The sequence below is a fragment of the Bombus pyrosoma genome, linkage group LG15 (assembly GCF_014825855.1).
Source record: "Bombus pyrosoma isolate SC7728 linkage group LG15, ASM1482585v1, whole genome shotgun sequence".
NCBI classification, from domain to species: domain Eukaryota; kingdom Metazoa; phylum Arthropoda; class Insecta; order Hymenoptera; family Apidae; genus Bombus; species Bombus pyrosoma.
In genome coordinates this window covers 1,684,420-1,700,394 of record NC_057784.1, presented here as the reverse complement: position 1 = coordinate 1,700,394, position 15,975 = coordinate 1,684,420, and the positions used below count along the sequence as shown (strand labels likewise).

Genomic DNA, 15,975 nt, shown 5'->3' with positions numbered 1-15,975 from the left:
CCTATTTTCTCTTTATTCATTCCTCCATTTACGGACCATTCCGATTTACTTTGAATATTTCAACCTTTCATATAATCAATTACCATTCGAATCGATCACTTCGAAAGTCACCAACTAAAATGCCCCTGAGCAACGTGTACCGCGAAGTAAATTCGACACGCAGCATAAACGTAATGAACGCACCGATATCTGCTGAACAAAGATAAAACCAATGCGTATCAATATACGTCCGGAGCATCATGCGTCATCAGAAAGTGGACAGTGTGCATAACGGGTGTACGCACGGTCGATTCCCTTATCAAAACGGATAGCTTCGTTAAAGCCATTATTCACTCATTGTAATGCATCACGTGGCGATAACATCGTATTTTAAGGATGATTATACGATGGCCAAGGAGGGCTGATATGTAACGATTACGTTTATCACTGTTTGATACGTGATCGATTACTTTACCGACGACAGCTTGTCGACCTTATTTTTCATACAAACAGAAAACACATTTCACCGATATGCACACCTCATGTAAATACATATACTGTCGAAATTCCGCTACAGGATATCACAGTGAACCATCGACGATTCGTCTTAGTCAGGAGAAATCGAAAAACATCGACGGCAGGTCCCATATTTTCTCGATTCGTTATATAGCCGAGCTTTCAAGCTACATGCTTACATAGTTGACGGATTAGAGGCGTTTTACATCGCTAAGCATCGAGCCACCACTATTTTGTCTCCATGCATACTTATTACGTGCGTTAAATGCTTGTACCACTGACTATTTGATTGTGACTATAAATACGAATAACTTCGACTTAAATTTGCCAAGTAAATTTTCCATATTAGATTCGATTAGCCGCTCGTACAATTATTATTTTAGTCGCTGATATACAGAAGAGGTACAATGAATTTAGATTATGATAAGCACGCAAAACGAAAACGAGGCGGAAATTTCAAACATTTCCTTCTATCGTCCACGGATAACTAAGGTACGTGGGATAACTACGTGGGTTTATAAGGCATCTTTTACTTAGTTCAGTGGGCAGACTCACTCTCCGAAATATGGACATGCATTTATGATTCACACTGTATAAAACCAAGTATGTAACGTAGTTACAGAGACAACCGATCGACGATAACATCGCTAGAGAGCTAGTCGATAATTAGAATCGAAGACACCGTGGGTCTTTAACTGGCACTGTGGAACTTGGTGCGACACCAGGCGCTGTGTGCACCAGCTCTCACAGCAAGGGCAGCTTAATATCGACGCCGCCGGATCTAAGAGCGAAGTTGCTTCTCTTCTCCGTGGGATTTTCTCAGCTTTAGAATATATAGTACAGAGCGCTGTGTAAACGATCGTCGTGCCTCTGCACACCATATTAATAGGGCCATCTTCATGGGCAGCTTAATATTGGATACGAAGCGCCTGGCCGGTCCTTAGAAGCAGAAACGATTTATGGCCTCCACCGCTGGAGGATTTGTAAATAGAATCCCGTGCAGGTGGAGTGGCCGGAGGACAAGTACGTGCTCGGCATAAGTCCATCGTCTAAAGAATATTAGGAGGATTTTTAGCAATTGACGTGATGAGAAGTAGGCTTGTTATTAGCCATGTTATTGATACCAAGAAATTGAAAACGAGGCACGTTCACGATCCGTAACATACCGGCGTTTTATCATTGAATAGCTTTTAATTAAATAAACACGTTCTTTAAATTTATTTCTGTAAAATGTGAATTTAGATTCATTTGTAAATTATCATGTATCTGTTGTTACTATAATTGACGACAAATTCCACTAATATTAACAGAGGTAAAATCGTAGTTACCTATGGAAGAATATATTCCACGTATTAGACAAATAAAATAGCCATTAAATACAAAAAGGGACGAAAGTATGAAACATTCGACACACGTGTATCCGACCAAGTTAATTCAATTAATCGGCTTGTTTGAAATATTGAAACTCGTTAAAAGACTAATTCAACTCTACTCAACCTCTCAACTACACTTAAAAATCCACCACTTAACTTCTGACAATTCCCAACGCGATTAACCGATTAGTTGCAAAATTTGCTTGCATTTTCCCCGAGAGTAAAAAAAGAAGGAAGAGACAAGGAACAAAATGAATGAAATTGATACGATTCCCTTTCTCTGTGCATAATTGCTTGCAGATTCGGGCGCAGGATCGTGAGCGGGTTCGATATGAGGCATTTCGATCCCTTGAGCTGAGCAAATATTGACGCGGCTCGCTACACGCTCGAGCCCGTCGATGAAGAAGTCTGGCCGCAAAATTTGAGCCGTTCGGAAACCACATTGATCAACTCCGTAGATTAGACAGCACAGAGTGATTACGACGTTAGAAACATTCGCGTCAATTCGTATTTTGTGGAATGTAATTTTAAAGGAGAGATGGAATTTAAGCAGACAATTGTTTTCCCTATTAAATGTTATAACAGATATCATACTCTCGATATTTATTATATTTTGTACTCTGTACGTTCTTTCACTTTCGAATTCGAATTTCACTATCGAACAAATTCCAATAAAATACGCAGTCCAGCAATACGATTAAGAAATGAACGAAAAGTGAATTGGATCAGTTTGTCGTTATCAGTTGATCGTTTGGTTCCAATCCACGGAAGGCTGACCGTTTGGTTGGCGAGAACGGACGATTCTCACGCTGTCGGTGCGCGTGAACTTGCCGACGAGACCGTAGAATGTAGAATGTAGAAATTTCCGCGCGACCGAAACCCTTGCCGCGTTCTCTGCGTAAGCGACGTGCATTACCCAATTGTTTGCCCATGTTTCCGACAGACTGTCTCGCCATGTCGGAAGTTCCCGCGGCTCCGTCGTACTTCGACGCATAATGCCCGTCAGCAGAAATTCTGCCGCATATTTGCATACATAATCGCGCCCTTGTATCGCGTCGGTCATCCTGGAGCCAGCCCCTACAATCGATCGCTCGATACGCCGTAATTACACCCTACTGTAAATAGAAGTTGAACGCAATAGTAGGTGAAATATATATGCCGAGGAAAAGAAGAAAATACGTGTATATAATGTGCGCTAACCTGTTGTAAAATATCTAATTCTTATGGGGTCTGTTTCGCAGCCATCGAATGGATTAGATAGACATCTGAAATTCTTAATATTTTAAATGTTCTTTATGTTGAAGTAATTACTTCAAGAAAAACTCTGCATCTTTTCTTTTGTATATCCGTGATATGCTGGACACTGTTGCTACGAAGAGAATAGAATTTAGTGAAACAAAAAAAAAAAAAAGATTCAAAATAAGGAGAGGTCCATATTATCGTGCCCTCGAACATAAATGTTGTTTTGAGTTACAAGGTATAGAAACAAAAAAGCTACAAGTAGATTTCTATTGCTGTTTCTTGTAGCCTTCAGCTAGAGCTACAAAGTTAACTTTTTGGCAATGTCCTTTGCTATAAATGTATGAACGAGCTCCTTATCATGGCTTCTTCTATTGTATCGTAACACTGTAAAAGTGAGGGTCTGGATCAGCATGCACTATACCTGTATTTATACTAATATTTATAGCTATACTTCATTCAGTATATTTTCCTATTGCAAATTCACCCACTCGTTCCTCTATCAGTCAACCTCGACGCTTTGCTACATATTCTACATTATATCAATGTTAAATATTATTTTAATATTTTTGCGACTTATCAATCGAATATAACATTTGTTTTTGAATACGTATTGATGTAGCCTATATGAAATTGTTACTAATTCGCTATCGAATAAATGCAACATGTTTTTTTCAAAGTGATATCTTCAAGTCGACATTTATGAAATTGGATCGGACTGCATCTTTGAAACGGCTAGAGATGAAAAACAACGTCACGTGCTCAAATAAAATGGAACGAAGCACATTCTGCGGTTAATTTTAGGCATCTGTTGTGCGAAAATCGCAGTTGCACTACCTTTTCACGGTGTCTTGTAACAGACCGGTAACATCAAAAGAGATCTGCTGCGCTATTTGCCAACTATTTAGTTGTCGTTATGCTGGTCGAAAAATCGATATACCGACGCTATTACATTTTCAGATAGGGAAGGCCGGAAAGAAGATGGTGAAACGAGAGAGGGAGAGAGAGAGAGAGAGAGGCAAAGAAAGAAGGCAGCAAGACCGCAACTTCACAAAAGCGAGATTCATATTCCGCTCGGAGAAACAGCGGCATTCGGAGCAGAAAATAAAATCTACGGGGGTCGTCCCGTCCACGGAAACGGACGCTGCATTCACGGGAACGTTCCTCGTTTTCGTCTCATAACTTCCTCCTTCCTGAACTCCTAACCGACTCTTTCCACCGGCCGTGTCACATCGCTGACCCTTCCTGCACTTAGCCGTTCTAAACCAACCGGCAAACTTCGTGATATGCATTTGAAATGCCGCCACTGAGATATGAAATTTTCCGTCAACTAGCTGCAATCAGATTTTCATCTCACAATAATCGCTAAGGACAGTTACATACTGCATGTTCTACGATGATATTGCGAGAGAACAGTGCTCTGTCTTTCACAGAAGTTATTTAGAGGATTTAAAGATCGTTTCTAATACGAGCCACCTGATATTATCATCTTGATCTATATCAATGGGAGACCATATGATATAATATCGGATGTCTCGTTTATATATTTTAAGTCACTTCGATTTGGTTAGGACGCAAACCGATCGTGAGAGTCAAAGACGATATTTTCCAGTCACGCTATTCTCGGCGTCAATCCAATGAAAGTTTGGTCGATATTTTAAGGATAACGAACAATTCTCTGTCAGGCTGACAGAACACAGCAACGAAACAGAGAGATATGTATAATTCGGCGAAACAGACAAATATGTATAATTTAGCGAAACAGAGAAATATGTATAATTTAGCGAAAACAGGAACAGGGTCGGTACGCTTGATGTTCTGTGCAGTTACGACACAAGAACCTGATTGTGTAGTTACATTCATCGTGCAATGTATGTACGTTTACAATCGGGCTGGTTTGCAAGCCGGCTATCAGAGGAACACGCGGCGTAACTATCAGCTAATCAGTCGCCCCAGCTAGCTCGATGTAAGACGGAACGCCTCTTATCCGATGATCCGTCTTTCCTTGAGACATAACAGGGGCTAAGTATACTCGATCAAGCTTCCGTCACGTCGGACCGTGTGATAAATCTTCTGGATTTGTGTATGTGTATGCGTGTATTATTTTTCTTACGGCCTAATAAGCTTTATTATAATTCTAATGCAAACTTTTAGTGTAATATTTAGGCTACAAATACGAGAAAGCTACGCACGTACTGATGTTGTTTATCGGAGAAGTTTTGTCTTACTAATCTTTATACGATTGCTATGACTATTGACCGATATCTACATCAACAAGATTTCCAATAAGAATACTCTTATCAATGGCACTACATTGCTTACAAATTACAATAGTTTTCATCAGATACAGTTGAGTTAATCGTTGAAGTTCAAGCACGATCGATATACAAATAGGATATAGGAATCCCGAACACATTGCCGCGGTCTAAGTTTCGGATCTATACAAATTGAAGGTAACCGGTCATATCTTAGAAACGTGATTTGGCTAGCTAAACTGAAAATTGTCTAAATTTGTACACGTGCTAGATGTGTTTAATTTTGTTGAAGCAACCGCTCAATTTTGATTCGGCTGGTGCGATATATGCAAAGTGTATATTGCATTTGCATCGCTGATCAAAAACTAGATATACGCATGAATGATAGAAATATAATTGGTTTTGGTAAAGAGGGCATTCGCGTTATGTATAGCTAGAAATATGCTAATTCAAATACTAATGCAAATTAACGGGAGTGTAAATAGCGAGATACATGACATAACGAACAATTGATACACATTATTTGGATTAAAGCGAGGCTAAAAAAGCTGAAGTTTTATATACAGCCTGTGTGTATAGCCTGCACGAGCACTCGCATAGTAATGGTCGATTAAAGGATGGAAGGATGAACTTCCCGAGTCAGATATTATTTTGGAAAACCGGGACAGAACTCTTAAGCAAACACGGTTTCGTAAACTACCTCTTTCAGCGATCCGACCACCTTTAAATCAAACAAAAAGACCACGTTGTTTGGCCACTGCTTGCCTACTTTCATTGAGACTTTAGAAACTTCGAAAATCCTCCTATGTATAAGAACTCGAATTGACATCTATTTAAAATGTAAGTGCCGCAAAGATATTTATTTCTTTAAAAAAGGGGCACTGGTAGCAGCAGCGTGTAGCTAACGAAGCAACGTAAAATTTACCTATAAAAAAAATCCATGATTTTCATTATTGTTTAACACTTTCTGAAATTTTTTCCCGGCAAAATATTTTTAGTTTTAAGCCGAAGAATTAATCAACTTCCCCGCGGATATCTCCTGTATTGAACTGTCTCCTATATAAATGATTCTAAAGGCTTCGAAAAAGATGGTAGTTCAAAGGCGTCTAATCGGCCCGGTGAATCAGTCATTAGTAAAGACTCGTTACTTTCGAACTAAACTGTCTCGGGTTTTAGAGCATCCTTTTTACTGTCTGATGATGCGTTTCTTCAGCCTATCCAGCAGTTCAGGTTTTTCGCAATGGTTCGATTTAATGATAAAAGAATGTAGTATACATATAATCGCATGCGTACTCTACCAAACTAAGAACAAGATTTTCTTCCGAATAGTGTCTTTATGTTGGCTATAGAAATAATATCGTATTGCTGTCAGCCCTTCCTTTATGCGACTCGGTGACTATGGACAACTTTATTACAAATTCCAAATATTTAATTCGTACAATTGCTTCAAATGATTATATTCGATTGTTGAACATTCCTCTTACAAATATTAATCCAATCTAACGGAGAATATTCAATTTCATTCCTGTTAGTATAACAGGTAATTTTACAATTATTAATCGGATTCAAGAATACTTCACTCGTTTTTAATTATCGTAGGTATGGGATAATGTAATTTATCTAAAGCCATATATACATATTTGCCAAAATGTTGTATTTCCATGGAATTATTATTATTATCTGATAATAAGAGAAAGATAGCGTTTTTATTTAAATTAGATATACAACACGTACGTTAAATATTAGTTGAAAAGAGGCAATAGTAATTGCAAACAATGAACATTGAAAACCTAAACGAGAGACCCCTTAATTACATTTAACTCGGCAGTTACAAATGTTTTGCTTCCGCGAAAACTTTAACCGTGGCATAAAACAGACTTGCTCGAAGGCATATCAAATGAAATGAATATTTCGTACGTGCAATAGCGAGTTTCAAGTTGTTGAGATAATATTAAGAGAAAATGGTCAGATAAGGAAATTGTCGTTTGCAAGATTTAATAAGAATCGTTCACGGACCACGAATTTTTTATTCGTAGAACTCCAATTAAATTAAATGCAAGAATCTTCCATTACAAATAATTTAACTTTAATTACAAAAACTTTCGTAAATTTCGCGCGACCAAGATGTTCTTAATTTTAAGATTATTCCATTTTTCATCAAATAAGCTGTCACGTGCATACATTATTGCGACCAGCATAATTTAGCATACGAATCGCTGTTACATCTGGATCGCCATGAAATCGTGTCTTTTGCCCAATAATTTATTCAAAATTCCCAGTCCCTACCCTCTGTAACTTCCATCTGCACGAAACGTATGTATAATGCAAGTTCTAGTCCCGACTTCGCGTAGCTTTTTTAGAAAGGAAACTCGAAGCACCACCGTATCGTACGTTCGGTGTACGATATGATAATTCGTATTTACCTTATCAATTTTAAAAGAAATATTTTCACAAGATTGACCAAAAACGGACAATTGATTTAATTGAAAGTGAAGTATCAATTACTTAATAGTATTTATGCAATAAAATAAGTTATACACCGTTGAGTTCTGTGCCATAATAAGTAAAATGTAGGTGACATTTTTCTTTCTCATTCTTTGAGAAAAACTGTATACGGAGAACTAATTTCTCTAATGCAAGATAAAATAAAGAGGAAGTTTTATGCATTCTGACTAACTTTTATATTTGCAAGATATATAATAATGTGAAAAATTGAATTTGTCAATGGAATTTACAAATATGTCCTACTACTTACATACATTCCTTAAATTATTGTATTTATTGAGTATTATATTAGAATGTAATAACGTATAATAATGCGATAATAATCGAATAATTTAAAGAAGGACATTAGGTCGACCAAAGAAAGACACGATACATCTGCATATTCCTATTGAATTCGTGTATCTCGCAACATACGTTGCATTTATATTGTAAATTGAAATGCATCGTACATTTAATGCGATTTAAATAATAGTACTCACTCGGATCGAATACGACGGATATTGAAATGATGAAACGTCAGCTTGACGATTTCGTCGGGTTGACCGATAAACGTGTAAAGCAGGCAATCGATATTTGACGGATATCGTTTGGGATAATAAGGGGATGTGAACGTGCCACCTTGAGGTTTGTCCGAGCTGCTGTAGACGACGCAAGAGCAACCTGCAACAGATATTTCGTAATCATTGCATTAACGTAAACATAAACGATCAAAATAGCACATAGAAATACAAAATCCATAAAATCCGTATAAATATGTCTTTACCCTAAATCTTTACCCTAATGGGTACGTAAGATTTATAATAAAGGAAATACGATAAGAAAAACAGAACAGTCTATTTCTGCGGAACCTACGTGGAACTATAAATTACAACTATCAAACGTTTCGTGACACGCGTATCTTGTGTCAAGTTCTCGGCAAGCGACTTCTAATCATAGCTCGCGCTATTCGAAAATACCAAACTCTCGCGCTATACGTACGAAATATTACGCTAGATAGAACGCTAGGAAAAATTGTTTGACACAGGAGAACTCCATTTATCCAAACTCTGTTTATCCGAACTACTCGTGTCATCACAATGCCCGATATATCAAATATGTTCCTAAAATCCTATTAGTCAACTTCAAGCGTACCACTTACACGAATAAATATTAGCATTCACAAATTTTACTATAATCTTACCGCATAATATTCCAATATCAGCAGAGATCGAATTTCAAATCCAGTTACATGAAAATTAACTCCAATTATACGAATGAATAAACAGCAAAGAGCGACACAACTAGTAGACTCGTACTAGCTATTCGACTGACCCAGTTATCCGATACACGTCTTGTCCCCCGATCGTGTCGGATAAATGGAGTTTTACCGCACATTAAGGCACGTGTCAAAATACAAATATTATGAAATGCAATGAGATTAATATCACGTACGCCCGTTATATTAGATTGTCGGAAAAGTGTCTTTCTTTTACAGATACGTCTTTTACAACGATGCATCTTTATCCAAACATGAAAACTAATCTGTCGAACGTTGTGATCTTTATTTTGATAGAACAAAATGGATCATACGTAATTCGATAAAATAATAATATAAAAGGGAAAATGTGCGTCCATTATTTCCTTATAAAACTTTTCGGACGACCTAATATAATGTACAAAATTGAAGATTTTGTAATTTCTCACGTGTGAGTCAGATGTTTCAATTTTTTAAATTCCTTTTCATAAATTCATTAACAATAACAGCACTAATTTGTTAGTACGAACGATTGTGTAACAAAGTGCACTTTTAAATCCTCCGATAAGTAAAGTATACTTGTACAAAAATAAAAAAGAAGTAAAAAATCCGGTACGTGTATGTAGACTTTCCTGGCTGGCTGTGGAAGTAGATAGTTCGATATTACACATATCGTATAACGTGCAATAAAATGGAAATCGTGGGAGAATTTTTAATACTATGCATACGTGAAAGGAATCGAACAAAGATATTCCACGGTAATGAAATCCACCATCTGACAGTATGCCGAAAGTAACGCTTCGGTTCAAAGTCCGAAAGTTTTCTTATTCCCAAAATGAACTCGTCACTTTTCCCATCGATCTTACCTCCCGCTCTTACACCCTCGCCACGAGTATAGAATCGACCCTACGTCAATCTCGAAGAATCAAATTAAAGTTTGACTTCTCTGTGAGGAAACGTACCGCAAGAGACCCGTAACTTTTCTGTGAAACTTTCAGCAACAAAATCACTGATTGCCCGGACAGATGGTTCAGTGGTTAATGATCGATCGCGAGAAGTCGCGTTAGCCACGTTGGACCGGCGGATGCATTTCCTATTTAGAGATGGTGTCCAACGGTCCAAGTCAATAATCTCTGCGAACGAAGCTACGAAAGAATTTCCGTTATCTGTCAAAGCGTTAAGCTCGCATCGCAACAGCGATTTAATTTCCTGTTGCACCATTTTCTTCTACCTTAGCTAGACTAAAGCAGGCTCAACGTCTTTGCTTTGCAGACGAATCGACAAAGAGTGCGGGAAATCGGGTGCTTTTACAGTTAAATAACTGAGCGACGCTTGAATTATTATTATTATTATTACTATTATTATTATTATTGTTGTTATTACTGTTATTATTATTATTGTTATTGTTGTTGTTGTTATTGTTATTGTTGTTATTGTTCTTATTGTTGTTATTGTTATTGTTCTTATTGTTGTTGTTGTTATTGTTATTATTGTTATTGTTGTTATTGTTCTTATTGTTGTTGTTGTTATTGTTGTTATTGTTGTTGTTGTTATTGTTATTGTTGTTATTGTTCTTATTGTTGTTGTTGTTATTGTTATTATTGTTGTTATTGTTATTGTTATTGTTGCTAGTAATACGAGGTAACACTAAATAAAAATTACGTACTTTTCTCCTTCTACAGTCTTAACTTTACCTCCTCGAAATTCTTGCTTTTCTTTAGCGAGCAAAAAGGATTTTGATACTGTAAGAAGATGTTTGACATCCAGTCAAGTCGGGATATCATGTATACTAACAATATCTTCTTAGAGATACTTTTTAATGATTGACAAATACAATTGGATAGGAAATGATCGGAAGGATGTAGCAGGATTAAAGTATACGAGTATCAACGATCGTATGAAATGTCTTTCTAAACATATAGCGATTACATCAATAAAATAGTTATCTACGAGGTATCTTTAAATTGTAATTTTGAACACCGTTTGTATGTCATATACGCCTCTTGGACATTTTTAAGACGAAGACTTGCGATTAATATTTTGCCAATATGAACAAAAAGAACGCTTCCGACGACATTCAATTTGATCAATGAATTACACGTAATAGTTTGTTAATCTTCGAACGTTTAATAAGATAATAGTTCTCGTCTCCGCGTTTCTCGTCCGTGATATTACTCCGTCGAACAATATTTCTCTATCAGTTTATCGATTTTCATTGTGGCTCATATAAGATAGTTATCGGATAAGCCAGAAAAACCCTATCAAAGTTCATGGTCCAGTGTTATCAACTGTATACCGGTCGAGCAAGATAGAAGGCCGCTTTGGTGCGACCCACGAAATGTGGGTCATTACGAAGGCTCGTCGATACGGGTGCAATAATTTATCCGCAACAATATCGCCGACCGTCTCTGCGATTAGTTCGCGTCGACCAGTTGGGGAGCGCAGTTCCGTTGATTATTTCCGCGAACGTGATCCATTACGAAGCGTATAATTCGTTCAAGAGAACACGATTAAATCGCAGTGCGCCGACTTAGAAGAATCCCATTCTAATAGGATCGATTGATTAGTGACAGGATCAAGATCAGTGTGTACTTACAAACACGATTCAAAACCAATCATCCAAGGTTCGTTTCAGAAGTTTCGAATACGACTCATGAGATATAACGGTTCGTTCATCGTAGCATATGTCTTATTTTGCACTTTGTATGTCTAAAATAAAATCAAACGATGCCCACTGAAACTTAGCCAACGATAAAAAAAATTGCAAATGGTATTGGTACAGAAATGATGAACATTAACGAATCAAAAACGAATTTTGTTTTCTGATGATAATCGTTCGTCGTCGTATGGAAAATGTTATACAAAACTTTTCGAAATACAGTGGCGGACAGAAGAAGGTTTAAAATTCATACTTGTCTATAATAGCTACACTACATAGTTAGTGACTTTGTACTAAACATTGTTTACCATATTGACAGCACTCATTTACTTATTCAGAAATATTAGAAATTAGGGGTTTCAATGATTTCTATGCTAAATGATAAGTTTATTGATAGATGGGTCTATTTACAATGGATTAAACGATGGTTATTTAACAAGAAGTAAATACAGTAATGTGCTATAACTAAGACAACTAAACAGATAATTCACAACTCACAACTAATAGCTTACAACTCATAACAACTTGGCAACTCGACTCTCGACTCCTCACAACTTGACTCTTAGTTAACGACTGTCTGTTAATTCGTCTTTCTTCCTTAAGCATCCCTTTGTGTTTTCTCATAGCCCCACCACGTACGTGTTCCGTAACCTTCCACGGTCATGGTCGCGTAGGCCTTCTTTCGCCTAACTATTCGACTGAAGGACCGACAACACATTGGCGGGCCGCTCGGTCCATTGAAGTTTCCAGACCCTTTTCGCCTGTCGGCACTTGGGCTTTCTCGCAACATTGTTTATGGTTCACCCGATATTTCTTAGGCAATCTGTCCACGATACTATACATATAGATTACATATATTCATAATTCAATGGTTCCTGTTTGATATAATTTTCCTTTCTAAACAGAACGTTTTTGTACGTTGAATGTTTCGTCTTACCCTTACTTTTGTCCACCACTGTACTTACAGGAGGGTCGAATCTAGGTGGTCAATCTTCGAACCCACCTGTGCAATACACTTAAGCCCATCGATAGGTCAATTACTCGAAAAACACGGAATAGGAAGGATTCGTTCAATACGGCGGATTTCGCGTTTCAGGTGACGCGTATTAATCGTGCTTCGTAGCCGTACAGTTTCAGAAGAGTTTCAGTAAATTAGCAAAAACCGAGTTCCTAATTTGGTTTCTCTTCTTTCCCGCTTTGCTTAATGGCGGCTGCGCGCTCTCCTCTTTCCCTTCGTCCCTATGTTCTCGCATCTCTTTACCCGTCGCCGTTCCTCTTTATTTTCTCATTTCCTCTATTTTCTTGCCTTCACTTTGGTCTTTCTTCCGCCGCCCCTTGCGAACCCTCTTGCCACTAAAACGCGACGCAGTTACACCTCGGCTGTACCTGCACGATCGCGTTTGCCCCGACTCGCGATCCATTCAGCGACATCTCCGCTCGCTTTGACGCATCAAATATGAACGGGAGACGCGTACTCCCGCGTTATAAAATACACGCCGCCCGGAATTTATCAACGTCGCGACCCACGCTCTTTTCGTTTCGCACGGCGAATTTCAAAGCGCACTCTGTGATCCCACCTGTCTGCCATCGACGTTCCCCAAGGCTTTGTTTAAAGGTCGACTTTGCTGAAAGGTCGACTACCGTTCGACAGTCAGTCAAAATGATCAATTGTGGAGAAGCAGTGGTTGTGCCTCACGATAAATCATATTACCGCGGGTAAACCGTCCCTGTTTTATGAAACGTATATTTAGGAGCTACATAAAAGGAGAAATTGATGGAATATACGATATGAAAAAGTCGACTTTTTAGCATATTTATAAAAGGATTGATCATTTGCAATTCCAGGTTTGCCTTGAACCAAGGAATTGGAATGTCTAAGAGAAATAATGTTCACGAATAAACGCAATTATTACTGTTGAAGTAATTACATCAAGAAAAACTCTACATCTTTACTTTTATTTACCAAATGTCCTGCTGGACAAATTCTAAAGTACAAATTAAATAATAATAAAAAAATACCTTTACTTTTGTATATCCGTGACCTGGAGACCGCTGTTACGACGAGAATAATATTTAGTGAAACAAAATGTTCAAAATAAAGAGAGGTCCATGTTATTGTGCTCTTGAATATAACATATGTTTTGGGTTACGAGGTCTAGAAACAAAAGAGCTATAAGTGGATCTCTCTTGCCGTTTCTTGTAGCCTTCAGCTAGAACTACAAGATTAACTTTTTGGTAATGCCCTTTGCTGTAAATATACGAACGTGCTCCCTATCATGGCTTCTTCTATTGGAAGATCTGGACCAGCATACACTATACACTATACTTGTTTATTTATTTCAATATATTTTTCTATTACAAATTCATCCACTCGTTCTTCTATCAATCAACCTCAACAATTTCCATAAATAAACCACGAGGACAGAATACCGGAAATTTTTAATTAATTTTCACGCTACATTACATACTTATAGGAGATATATCGCACATGCGGCGTCTTACATATATATATATATAAAGAAAAGTAAATAACACGGTAGAGAGTGTATAGTCTCTTAATTGTTCATTTTTCCCTGTAAGCTGCTGTAAAATCGTCGGGGAAGATCATTGTTTGGTCACGTTCAGTCGTGCTGACTCGAGGATTTTCTAGCCGGTGCTATTTATAACCGAATGACATGTAAGGCTAATGGGCAAAAAGTGGGCTATTCCTCTGAGAAGGTGCAAGCGCTTTTTAAAAAAGGATACAGTATGTGGTGTCTATCAATTTTCTTTATGACGTAAATTTTAATGGGTGATAATGATGTTCATAAACTAGGTCTTTTGTTTCAAGGGGATACGTTAGATTTATAACTTCACGACTATCGTTTTAAAAATCATTCATTGCCAGAGGAAATCTAGCGAGTCACGGAGGCATGTATCTGTACAAAAAATAAGAGACAAATGGATCTGGTAAGATATCTCCAACTCAATCAATGCCATGCAGTCAATTAGATTAGCATAAGAGGAAATAAAAAAGTATGCTTAAGTCGAAAATTGTACGTGTGGTCGCGTAGCGATTCTGATGTGCCGTCAAGTGAATTGTAATACTTAGGAACGTGAATTCCGAATCTTAAAGGGAAAACAACCGGAAAAGAATCAGGTTTATTCATATCAATATTATTGCGTTTATTCAATGTATCGCGCGATCATAATCTTCTAATTACCATCGTAAACAGAAACATAATATAAATCGGAATACGACCTACATAAATGGAGTAAGATCCACGCACATAACATAAAACTTTGCTCGTTAAAGTTCCTACGAGGTGGCAACATGTAAAACGTGATTCCAATAAACGGATGGTTGACCCATTCGACGCCACAATAAACCACGATATTAATTCCCGGAAGGCGTTATCTAAGTTCGAAGCTATCTTTTTCGTGTGACTTCGCCACGGTTCTCTCCCTCTCTCTCTCTCTCTCTTTCTCCAAGTAATTTACGAGGCAGCACAGTCGCATTAAGACGCCCACAGCTGGTGGCCACGGTTTGTATCTCTGCAATCTCTTTCCGTTCTCCGCGAGAGCCGCCGCGATCCCACGAGCATTATATCGTAGCTCGAGAACCCTCGCAGGTGATTCACGGATCGCTGATACTAGCGCGCCGATCCGCGCCAGCCAGATCTTGCCCGCTGATAGTCTAGTCGGTACATGGTTATGTAGAAACCGGGGCGGCGCACATAGGCTTCGAAACGTATTACCAAGTTCGGAGAAGACACTAGAAATCACTTAGCGGTCGATCGCAGCGCCAGCAGCTAGCTAGCGACGAGTTGACTTTTCAAGATCGTCGACCGACACCGTAAGCTGAGTGATCCCACGACTCGCGAAATCCGCGTGTTTTCACTGTAGACTTGCGGAAGACACCGATGCCCTGTCGAGACGAATGCGGCGTTTGAAATGGGCGTGGTGTGAAAAATATGAGCGAGAGTACGTGAGTGCGGAAGAACGAGCGGAGGAATTAGCTTCGGCAAGTCACGCGTTTAGAAGATACCCTATGTTCTTATATATAATAGATCTTCGCTGCTGTTAGACCGCTAGAATGTCCGGTAATTAGTATGCAACGGACGTTCACGGAAAGTAGACAGAACGGCGATACACTCGACGATAATATCGGAGCAACGTCAGTTCGCGTGACAAGTCCCGCTCCGCCACCAGTTCCATTCGGGATAACATTCGAAG

The 15,975-nt window shown here is 38.3% G+C and overlaps 1 protein-coding gene across 1 annotated transcript in view; it reads right to left on the bottom strand.

Moving 5' to 3' along the window:
• Positions 1 to 15,975, bottom strand: part of LOC122575884 — a 188,253-nt gene that overhangs the window by 48,485 nt on the left and 123,793 nt on the right. Inside the window, exon 6 of the mRNA XM_043745372.1 lies at positions 8,347 to 8,527. Within this exon, the coding sequence (XP_043601307.1) occupies positions 8,347 to 8,527 (181 nt within the window). The remainder of the gene's footprint in view (positions 1 to 8,346; positions 8,528 to 15,975) is intronic.